Raw genomic sequence first — 12,025 nt, 5'->3', positions numbered from 1 at the left:
ATGTTACACACTAAAATATCCATTAGACAAATGGATTTCAATATAAAAGCCTTTGTTCAGAGACTAACCTGTCTTTGGGACAAGGAAGCAGGTGTGGAAAAAGTTTACGTATGAGGAGTGTTTAATGGCTCTGAGCCAGTACTCGCCGGAGTTTAGAAGAATGAGGGGAATTTCATTGAAACCTATCAAATACTGAATGGACTCAATAAAGTGGACATGGAGAGGATGTTTCCTATAGTTGGTGAGTGTAGGACAGCCTCAGAATACAAGGACGTCCCTTTAGTAAAGAGATAAAGAGGAATTTTTTAAGCCAGAGGGTGACCTACAAAGAAACCTAAAACTGCAAATATAAGTCCACCAGCCACGGTTTCATTGACCTTGTACAACTCGCAGAGTTTGTCTAACTTAACGCAGAATTTGAAGTACTGAGCAGCATTGCCTATACTCAGTGAATTATGGGTAAGTATTCTGGACTTGTACAGCACTGTTGCATGCCCAGGAAGGGCGGTATGCCAAGCAATGGTGAAACTGGCACTTTGTTCCTTTACTGGTTTTCACTTGAGTTCATATTTGGATTCCTAGGCACTGTGCCATGGGATTAACCCACCCTCACCTGTCTCACAAAGATCTAAATGGAGTTGCAATTTTATATTTGGAAGGAAAAGTTTAGTTTATTTTGTGTACTTTATGCATGAATGCTTGGAAGTTTTCATGTTGTTTTACAACATTGAATCACAGTGGATTTAGTTTGGCTTCCCCCCCCCCACCCCCCCCCACTGATCAACAGAAAAAGATTCATTCATGTCAAAGTGAAAACATACAATGTGATCTATATTAATTACAAATATAAAACACAAAATAATTGATTGCATAAGTATTCACCCCCTTCAAGTCAGTATTTAGTAGATGCAACTTTGTCAGCAATTACAGCTTTGAATCTGTGTGGGTAGGTCTCTATCGGCTTCGCACATCTGGGCACTGCAATCTTTCCCCATTCTTCTTTACAAACTGCTCAAGCTCTGTCAGATTTCATGGGGTTTGTCAGTGAATAACCCTTCTCAAGTCCAGCCACAAATTCTCAATTGGATTGAGCTCTGGACTTTGACTTGGCCACTCCAGGACATTAACTTTGTTTTAAGCCATTCCTGTGTAGCTTTGGCCTTGTGCTTGGTGTCACTGTCTTTCGGAAAAACAAATCTTCTCCCAAGTCGCAGTTCTCTTGCGGACTGCATCAGGTTTTCTCCAGGATTTTCTTGTATTTTGCTGTATTAATTTTACCTTCTACCTTCTCAAGCCTTCTGGGGCCTGCTGCAGTGCATCCACCACCATGCTTCATGGTAGGAATCGCAAACACGAGGAAATCTGCAGATGCTGGAATTTCAAGCAACACACATAAAAGTTGCTGGTGAACGCAGCAGGCCAGGCAGCATCTCTAGAAAGAGGTACAGTCAACGTTTCGGGCCGAGACCCTTCGTCAGGACTAACTGAAAGAAGAGCTAGTAAGAGATTTGAAAGTGGGAGGGGGAGGAGGAGATCCAAAAGCCCTGCCCCTCCCACTTTCAAATCTATTACTAGCTCTTCTTTCAGTTAGTCCTAACGAAGGGTCTTGGCCCAAAACGTCGACTGTACCTCTTCCTAGAGATGCTGCCTGGCCTGCTGCATTCACCAGCAATTTTTATGTGTTATGATGGTAGGAATCGTGTGTTTTTGATGATGTGTGGTGTTTGGCATAAGCCAATCATAGCGTTTAGTCTGATGGCCAAAAACCTCAATTTTGGTTTCATAAGACCATAAAAACTTCTTTCAGCTGACTTCAGAGTCTCCCATGTGCCTTCTGCTAACCTCTAGCTGAGATTTCATGTGAGTTTTCTTCAACAGAGGTTTTCTCTTTGCCGCTGTCCCATAAAGCTGCGATTGGTGAAGCACCCGATTTTGAAGCACCCAGGCAACATTTGTATTATGCACAGTCTCTCCCATCTCAGCCACTGAAGCTTGTAACTCCTCCAGAGTTGTCATAGGTCTCTTAGTGGTCTCCCTCACTAGTCCCCTTCTTGCACAGTCACTGAGTTTTTGAGGATGGCCTGCTCTAAGCAGATTTAACTGTGCCATATTCTTTCCATTTCTTGATGGTTGACCTAACTGCATTCTAAGGGATATTCAGTGACTTGGAAATTTTCTTGTATCCATCTCCTGACTTGTGCTTTTCAATAACCTTTTCTCAGAGTTATTTGGAGTGTTCTTTTGTCTTCATAGTGTAGTTTTTGTCAGCATACCGACTCACCAGCAGTTTGATCTTCCAAATACAGGTATATTTTTACTACAATCAATTGAAACACCTTGACTGTTCACAGGTGATCTCCATTTAACTAATTATGTGACCTCCGTAACCAATTGGCTGCACTAGTGACGATTTGGTGTGTCATATTAAAGTGGGGGTGAATACTTATGCAATCAAGAATTTTGTGTTTTATATTTGTAATTAACTTAGATCACTTTGTAGAGATCCATTTTCACTTTGACCGAGAAGAGTTTTTTTCTGCTGATCAGTGTCAAACTCCACTGTGATTCAATGCTGTAAAACAATTAAACATGAATACTTCTTCTGGGGTGGGGGGAATACTTTTTATAGGTTCTATACATATCAGTATAAGACAAAGGAGATGATTATCAAGTTTAGGAGAACTCACACCTCTCTTTATATCAGCAGCACAGCAGTGGAAACTGCAAGCAGTTTCAAACTCCTGTGAGTACACATCTCATACAGCCTCTCATTGCCCCAGAACACATCCCTCACAATCAGGATATCTCACTAACCTCTACTTTCTCAGGAGGCTAAAGAGAGCTGGATTATGCACATCTCCTTCTACAGATGTATAGTAGGGAGCTTCCTAATATGCTGCAGAACTGCTTGGTATGGAAATTGATTGTGGCAGACGGGAAGGCTCTACAGTGGATAGTCAAAATGCCCAACGCATCTCTGCCACCAGCCTACCTGCCATTAAGGACACATTTTGAATTGAATTGAATTGACTTTATTACTTACATCCTTCACATACATGAGGAGTAAAAATCTTCACGTTACGTCTCCGTCTAAATGTGCAATGTGCAATTTATAGTAAATTGTAATAAATAGCATGTACAACAGGACAGTCAACAGAACATAGAAATACAATTGTATCAGCGTGAATTAATCAGTCTGATGCCCTGGTGGAAGAAGCTGTCCCAGAGCCTGCTGGCCCTGGCTTTAATGCTGCGGTACCGTTTGCCGGATGGTAGCAGCTGGAACAGTTTGTGGTTGGTGTGATTCAGGTCCCCAATGATCCTTTGGACCCTTTTTATACCCTTGTCTCTGTAAACATCCTGAAAAGTGAGAAGTTCACATCCACAGATGCACTGCGCTGTCTGTGCCACTCTCTGCAGAGTTATGCGATTGAGGGAAGTTCAGTTCCCATACCAGACAGTGATACAGCCAGCCAGGATGCTCTCAACCATGCCCCTGTAGAAAATTCTTAGGAACTGGGGAGTGAAGCCAAACTTCTTCAATCGGTCTGAGGTGAAAGAGGCACTGTTGTGCTTTCTTCTCCACACAGACCACATGAAATCCTCGGTGATGTGTATGCCGAGGAACTTAAAGCTGTTCACCCTCTCAACACCACATCCATTGATGTCAATAGGAATTAGCCTGACTCCATTCCTCCTGTAGTCTACAACCGGCTCCTTGGTTTTTGCGACATTGAGAGAGATGTTGTTCTCTTGACACCACTGTGTCAAGGTGATGACTTCTTCTCTGTAGGCTGCCTCACTATTATTTGAGATACGGCCAATCAATGTAGTATTGTCAGCAAACAATTAGCAGATTGGAGCTATGGGTCCAATATACATATGCAGAAAGGTGCTGGAAAAGGACTAATAACATCATGAAGAATCCCACCCATCCGGCTCGTGGAGTGTCTGTCCCACTCCCATCAGGGAGGAGGCTATGAAGCATCCAAACCTGGACCACCAGAATCAAAAACAGTTACTTTCCCCAGGCAGTAAGGCTGATCAACATTGCCACCCACTAACTCAACCCTTCATACCCCCTACCACCACCAATTTATTATTTTCTGTCAGTCACCTAGTGTACTGATACTTTGGTGCCTAGCATCTCTTAATGGACATAGAATTATTCTATATACAAACTGACTCCTGTATTTATATTTATTGTGTTTTTTTAATATTGTTTTCTTTATCTAATGATTATTTAATTCTCATTTACCCTTGTGTACTGGAAATGACATTAAGCAATTTTGTACCATGAAGAACACTTGCAAAGAAAAGCTGAGATATGAGCTAGACCCCAGCCTTACCTTCTGTCATAAGCTCTCAAAGTATTCTAGGCTCAGGGCTCAATGGAGTGTCACCTGAGGCTCACCCTGCTTTTATGGCCTTGTTATGCTTTGTCGCCTGAATCTGGGGGTCAACAAAATCTATATTCACACACAAAGGCAGGGTTAAAATGGGCATGAAGAGAGCACAAGTTGGGTGAATGAGGCAGCCAGCCAACTTGAATACTTTGGCTTTTGTTCCTATCGAACAGATCTTGTATTTGAAAAGAACCCAGTGTGTTGTACACTTAGATGAAAGGGTAGTTTAACATTGGTACTTTTCAAGAAGGCAAAATTTTCATGTCTATGTCAGTCCTCACTACCTTGCAGCATGCTATCTAAAAAGTAGAAGTTAAAATTGGGATCCACAGTCCAGCTGTTTAATCCCCTCAGGGAAATTATACATAAATGTTTTCCTACCAAAATTCAGAATTCTTATAATCTTCACACTGTAACCATTCAGCCCTAGCAGACTACCAATTAGCAGCAGCAATAGCGACTACTGTGTTTCTGCGGAACTAGCAGAAAAATGGAATATTTTTCTCAATGGAGCTCTTACTGTTATAATGGAACTTTATAATTAACCCCATCATAAAACTGATGCTATGTTCTAACACAGAGTTTTCACTTTATCAGATACAGGAGTGAAACCCAGTGTGGACCTCTGGTGCTGTAGCTCATCCGCTTCAACGTTCAATGTGTCTTGTATTCAGAGATGTTCTTCAGAACATGGTTGAGTTACCATTGCCTTCTTGTCATCTTGAATCTGTCTGGCCACTCTCCTCTGACCTCTCTCATTAACAAGGGGTTTTCACCCACAGAACTGCTACTCAAGCATCCATTCTCTGTTAACTCTGGAAACTGTTGTGTGTGAAAATCCCAGGGGAACAGCAGTTTCTGAGATACTTAAACCACTATCTGGCACTGACGATCATTCTACAGTAAAAGTTATTTGGAACATACTTCTTCCCCATTCTGATGTTTGTTCTGAACCATAACTGAACCTCTTGACCATCTCTGCATGCTTTTATGCACTGAGATGCTGTCATATGTTTGACTGATTAGATATTCTTATTATTAAGCAGATGGACAGGTGCATCTAATAAAGTGGTCTTATGACCCGTATGTACGCAGGTTCCTTCAAAGGGTCAAAGATTCAAGATTCAAAACACATTTACTGTTTCAAAGTAAACTTTCAACATTTTCAAAATACTGTATGTATGTCATATACAGCCATATACAGATTCATCCTCCCCCAGAAAGTTATGAAACAAAAGAAAACCTTGGAACCCGTTCAAAGAAAAACATTAAACCACCAACATGCAAAAAAAGAACAAATGGTGCATATGACAAAAAAACAAGCAAAACCACAAAGTCAACAAAATAGTCCTGGAATATTCAGTTTCAGCTAAGTTCATAAGCGATGCCAGTTCTTCATCCCCTATGCAGTTCAATATCTCATAAGCGCGACATTAGTATTTAAAATATTTATATGTAGGTCAGTCATTTATCCAGCTCAGCAAATGTAGGATTGCATGGGGATGGGAATATCTCAAGATATTCCAATGATGTGATTTGAGTCCTATAAAACCCTTAACAGCAATGTGGTCTTGAAGCACAAAATAGCTTCTGTTTATTGTTATCCAATGCAAGCAAAATGGACATGTAAATCGACTTCGCTTGGTAAAACTGTAGCAAAGAGAGGCTTAAGAGTCACACTAATTCACACGAATTGTCCTGTGTCTCTTAGCAGATTTTGCTCAATGTGTTAGGACTTTTCAATAATGCAAGTATTCTCGCAGATATTAGCAGTTCTTCTCTCTAGTTGATGTTAAGCTAGAATAATTAACAATATGGGAAGAAGTACAAGTTCTAAAAAACAGTCCATAGGAAAGCATGGATAACTGAGAGCTCTTCTGGATTGTGCTGTATTGTGGTTACTTTGGATTCTGGGAGCTTGATATGATGAAAGATCTGCTAGAAGTGTATTAGACCAAAGGAAAAATGAAATCTAAGCTCACTTTCTGTGGACAGAGATCATATTTAGATATTATTTCTATAATACTAGTCTTTTGGAATCAGAATGAAAACAGAATTTATAAAATCATGTTAATTTGGAATGAAATTCGTCTATATTGAAGGTGAATAGTTACTTGCTTTCTGAAGCCATAAACACTTGACCATTTCACAATTTGAGACAAACAAGGAACTGCAAGACATTTTTATAACCAGGACAGGAATGATTTTATGTATATCTAGTTTCAAATGCTCTGCATAGAAAATAAGAACAAGGTTATTGGGATTTATTTTAATTTCAGTTTATAACATGTATCAAATTCATTTATACTTTACTCCTATAATTAAATTCCTGTTTTCAATACATAATGTTTTATTTCTTTTGTGAACAGTGAGAGAAAACAAAAACTTGATATGAATTCCATCTGTTCTTTGCAAAATGTAACTTATTTTTAATTTTTAGGATCACAACGCATCAGTGACAGCGAAGTTTCCGACTATGATTGCGATGATGGAATTGGGGTTGTTTCTTCAGGTATGAAGCTAAAATAGTTCAATACACACCTCTTTCTTTTACATATCTTCCACATCATCACATTGGTATATTCAATCAAAAGTACACTTAGTGGCTACTTTACATTCAGTGTACACTCAGAGGTACCTTATACAGTGGCCATTGAGTTCATGGTCATCTGCTGCTATAGCCCATCCACTTAAAGGTTCAAAATGTTGTGTATTGAGAGATGGTCTTCTGCACACCACTGTTGTAATGTGTGGTTATTTGAGTTACTGTTGCCATCCTGTCAGCTTGAACCAGTCTGGCTATTCTCCTCTGACCTCTCTCATTAACAAGGCATTCTCACACACAGAATTGCCACTCACTGGAGTTTAAAAAAAATTTTTTTGCATCATTCCCTGTAAACTCCAGAGACTGTTCTGCGTGAAAATCTCTGGAGATCAGCAGTTTCTGAGATACTCAAATCACCCTGGCTGGCACCGACAATTACTCAAAGTCATTTAGATCATATTTCTTCCCTATTCTGATGTTTGGTCTGAACAACAAATGAACCTCTTGACCGTGTTTATATACTTTTATGCGTTGAGTTGCTGCCACATAATACTGATTAGGTATTTGCATTAATAAGCATGTACATGTGTACCTAATAAAGTGGCCACTGAGTGAAAATTTTAATTAGTTTCACTGATTTTTTATAAACATATATCTAGAGCCAACCAGACATTTAGTAGACAAAAAATTTATAATTGACTTTCTAAATACTAATGCTTTCGAAGCACAATAGCATCAAAGCCGATTAAAAGCTGGCTCATGCAGAACTGCAAATAAATTAGAATTCAAGCAGAAGGCTAATGGCCTATGCTGTCTCTCCAGAACAGTTTGATGATTATCAGTTTTGTGCGGATGCTTGTGTGTGGTTTGTGATCAAACTTAGCTGGTGGGAGGAAGCTGGTAGGAGTGAAATTCTGTATCTCGTGGATCTTATTTCACAATCTCCAAGGATGTTCACATTTTGCATTCCTAATGTAATGATTTTCATTTTATTTAGATTGAGGAATGCAAGTGCAGTGCGATGGTTTTTGTTACTAGATTTCTAGTTAGGAAACAGAAATTTAATGTGCATTTAAGGTTAAAGTTCTCCTTACACAACTAGAAAATATCAAGAATTTTAGAAAGAGTGCTTAAGGTTTGCATTTGTCCTGGGTGGCCCCACAGAGTAGACAATGGCAAATTATAGAGACGTCAGTAGAAAATAAAATTAGGTAGAATATAAAACAAACTTCTGTACATCGGTATTTTTCTATGTATTAGAAAATGTACATATTCTAAGTTGCTTTTATCCTAATATTTTTCACTGTAGATTATCGGCACAATGGGAGAGAAATTCAGAGTTCAACATTATCAGTTCCAGAGCAAGTAATGTCATCAAACCATTGTTCACCATCAGGCTCACTACATCGAGGGGACAATATGGGCAGGACCCGTTCTCGGTCCCCCAGTGTTCCGCCCTCTCAAAGGTAGGGTTAAGCATGGGTGTAAGGACATCTGTTGCTGTCTTGGTGCAGATGTGAAAGGGTGAGATTAAGCTAATAAAATACAAAACATTTTATTTGACATGAATTCTGATTTTGCCAGCCACTTTGAAGGGCGTTTTCCTTCATAGACTATTTGAGCTCAGAATAGAATCTATCAGTGCCCAAAGCAGAAAAGGCAATCTGCAGCAGAATTGTACTCCTCAGCAGGGATAAGCCTTCTTTAACAAACCATGAGCAACACACACAAACTGCTGGAGGAACTCAGCAGGTCAGGCAGCATCTATGGAGTTATATATCTATGGAATAAATAGTTGATGCATCAGCCCAAGATCCTTCATCAGGACTGGAAAGGAAGGGGGAAGAAGCCCACGTAAGGAGGTGGGGTGAAAAGAAGGAGTACAAACTGACAGGTGATAGGTGAGACCAGGTGAGTGGGAAGCTGTATGGATGGCAGAGGCGGGATGAAGTAAGAACCAACAGACTCACAAGTGAAGTCACCTTACCCGAATGGACTGTTTAGGGTGTTGATGTTTATCCCTGGTGATTTAAACTACAAACGCAGTATATGTCCATACTAAGAATGTGTGTATTAGATTACTTGAAAAATTACCACAAGATTTCAAAGGCAAACTTAAGTTTCCTTCCTTTCCCACTTGTATGGTCCAGGTCAGAGGACCTTCTGTGGTTTACATATGGAATAATGAAGACAGACATAACTATCACTACCTGAATTAAAGCTGGAAATTCATCCACTAGTATGTGGAGAGGCCACTGCTTTTTCTGTTTATTCATCTCATAGATGTTGCCTGGCCTGCTGAGTTCCACCAGCATTTTGTGTGCATCGCATGAGTATTTTCATTCCCTGTGCTCCACAGAATATTTCTTTAGGTGATATTTTATTTTTTAAAAATTATAGACTATTTTATAATTTTATAGTAACACACACAAAATACTAGCGGAACTCAGCCAGTCAGGCAATATCTATGGAGAGGAGTAGAGTGGAGACCCTTCATCAGGTCTTGGCCAAAACGTCGACTCTTTCTTTATTCCCCATCTGCAGAATCTTTTGTATGTATAATTTTATAATGTATTTTAATAAAACTGACTTCAAAAACTAATATGATGGCAACCAAGAGATTTATTCAGCTGGTATGCAATTTAGGCTTGAGTGTACACGCTTCTTCTTAAATTAAGTAATTAATCCCTATCCCCCACCCCATATCACCAGCAGTTACCTCTGTAGGGCCATTGTGGCAACAGTCTTCGTCCTCCACCCATCGTGAAGATACATCTGAACATTTTTCAGTAGCAATCTAAGCAAGTGTTCAATACAGTTAAGTTATAACACAAGGCAAAATATTAGGCAAAGAAAATTCTACCACTGTGTCTTTTGACAAAACAAAAATCAGCAATGCTTTGGTGGTATTCGATTCAGAGAATCACCAGGCTGGGGTCACAGAAGGTCAAGGGGTTAGCTGAGGAGTTGTCAGTTTGGAGATGGTCAAGCAAGGCAAGAATGAGCAAGGTTTGATGTGTGACAGCCAGGGAGAGAACCAAATAGATGCAGGATAAACAGCAGGTCAGAGGGATGCTAGGAAAAGAATGATAGAGTTGGAGGGAGAGAGATAATGGGTGCGATTTCTAAGAAATACATGAAAAGCCATCAAGTTGGAAACATTTGAAGTCTCAGACCCCCTTATTTAAGTTGGGCCCCACTTAAAACACTCCAAAGTAGGCCTTGGACAAACATAAATTTTTTATGCAAGTGGTGTCAATGTATATATTACTCAATATACAATCTTACTGTGGTTGAGCATATTATATGCACAACATACACAGAATAAAATCTATAAGCCAGAAGTTCTCTACCAGCACCCTGCAAACAATTGCATTTAGTGATTCAATTCTGAATGAATTTCAGACAAAGACTAAAATCCTAACCCTCCTAAGGTGATAATGAGCCATGGTATCTTAGCTTTTTAGAAATCTGCTACTGTAGTTGGTTTGTGTTTTACAGAAGCTCAGAATTGGGTCCTCGAAGCAGCCGCTCTTCTCAACAGTACAATACCATCAGCAGAATGGACAGGCACAGGATAATGGATGACCACTTTTCTCCAGAGAGGTAATTAGATATTATAAGTTTTTTTTTGTTTACAGAGAAGTCTGGGATATATTTAATTAGTTTACTGCGTGATTGGACTGTTATTAGTTATGATTGAATGTGGGTAACTAATGTTTATATTTAAGTCTCTTAAATATTCCCTAATCTTGTGATTTTTAGAGCTTTATATGTATGTTGTTGGTTCTGTATATTATCTTCACAATTAATCTTGTGTTGAGATTTGATAACAAGAATTTAAAAGAAAGCAAAGTTATCACATGACTGCTCATTTTGTAAATAACATGGCTCTTAGGATAGACAATTACGAAAATGCATTGCTAATGGATGTTTAAAATGAAGTCACATGTCTTGAAAAAGTTGGTAAACAAGTCTTCTGATCCAGAAAATTTCTTCAGCATTATATCTGCATTTGAGATTGTCACAGTAATGTATATTAAATGATTTTATCACTTGATTCTAAAATTGCTACTTATTCATAATATATACTTCAATTCTTAATCTGTCAATGTTTTTTTAATCTTGTAATTCTTGTTATCTTTTAACCCTGAAATATTTTAAAAATCTGTGTAACCCTGCAGACAATTGGGTGTTTGGTCTCCTTATCAGTCATGTCTTTATGTCAGAACAGAATGTTTTACACTATATCAAGGACGATTCTTAATTATTTAAGACCTTTACTTCCAATGTGGAAGATGGGTAAATTTTATTTTCTCTTGAATACCAAGGGGGCCAGTGGTGGGGTGGAGGGGTGAGGCACACATTGTCATCAATCTTAAAGAGAAGTTTTGTTAGCTGGTAATTACTTTATCAAATAAACTATTTGATGTTGGTAAACATATTGTCTGATGGCAAGTATGGTGATCATTTGGAATGAAGAAATTTTAATGCTGCTTGCTTTATTTGCTTGCAGATATCTTATCTGGGCCTTGGTCTTGTTTTTTATTCTTTTAAGTTTAATATTTTAAGGTTAAGTTTTAAGTTTTGTTTTGAAACATTCCCTTTCCATCTGCCACAAAACATAGCTGGTGTTTCTCTTGCTAAGGATTTTTTTTCGATAGGTAAACCTATGTCAGCCTCCATTAAGTATCCTGTTCAGTAACACCCTGATAATGCCACATGATACGATGCATTGAAAGTTTAACTTGACTGAATTGCACTGTGGCAAGACTTGGTTTTATCAATGTGATTCTGGACCTGGTGAGGATCAAGTCTTAAGAAATACAACAAATGGAGGTACCATCAAATAAACCCATCCTCAGAAGCCCAACATAAATAGTGAGGTGATAACAAGTTTCTTTCCAAACCAAGGTCTTGTTTGCAAGAGTGGCCCTAATTTGTATGTCTCTTGCTGTGGATCAAATAAGTTGCTATTGGGGGCTTTGAAATTGCTCACATTTAATCTTGTATTAAAAAGAACTTCATAAAACAGGGATGTTATTATAGATTGTGTATTTTGTGACCGAATCAA

The 12,025-nt window shown here is 38.8% G+C and overlaps 1 protein-coding gene across 1 annotated transcript in view; it reads left to right on the top strand.

Moving 5' to 3' along the window:
• Positions 1–12,025, top strand: part of rims2a (regulating synaptic membrane exocytosis 2a) — a 1,139,701-nt gene that overhangs the window by 749,576 nt on the left and 378,100 nt on the right. The window contains exons 17-19 of the mRNA XM_063054936.1: positions 6,847–6,918; positions 8,261–8,417; positions 10,453–10,557. Coding sequence (XP_062911006.1) covers positions 6,847–6,918; positions 8,261–8,417; positions 10,453–10,557 — 334 coding nt within the window. The remainder of the gene's footprint in view (positions 1–6,846; positions 6,919–8,260; positions 8,418–10,452; positions 10,558–12,025) is intronic.

The sequence above is a fragment of the Mobula hypostoma genome, chromosome 1 (genome assembly GCF_963921235.1).
Source record: "Mobula hypostoma chromosome 1, sMobHyp1.1, whole genome shotgun sequence".
Classification (NCBI taxonomy): domain Eukaryota; kingdom Metazoa; phylum Chordata; class Chondrichthyes; order Myliobatiformes; family Myliobatidae; genus Mobula; species Mobula hypostoma.
The sequence above is the reverse complement of the archived record's forward strand: the minus strand, read 5'-3'. Positions and strand labels throughout refer to the sequence as shown.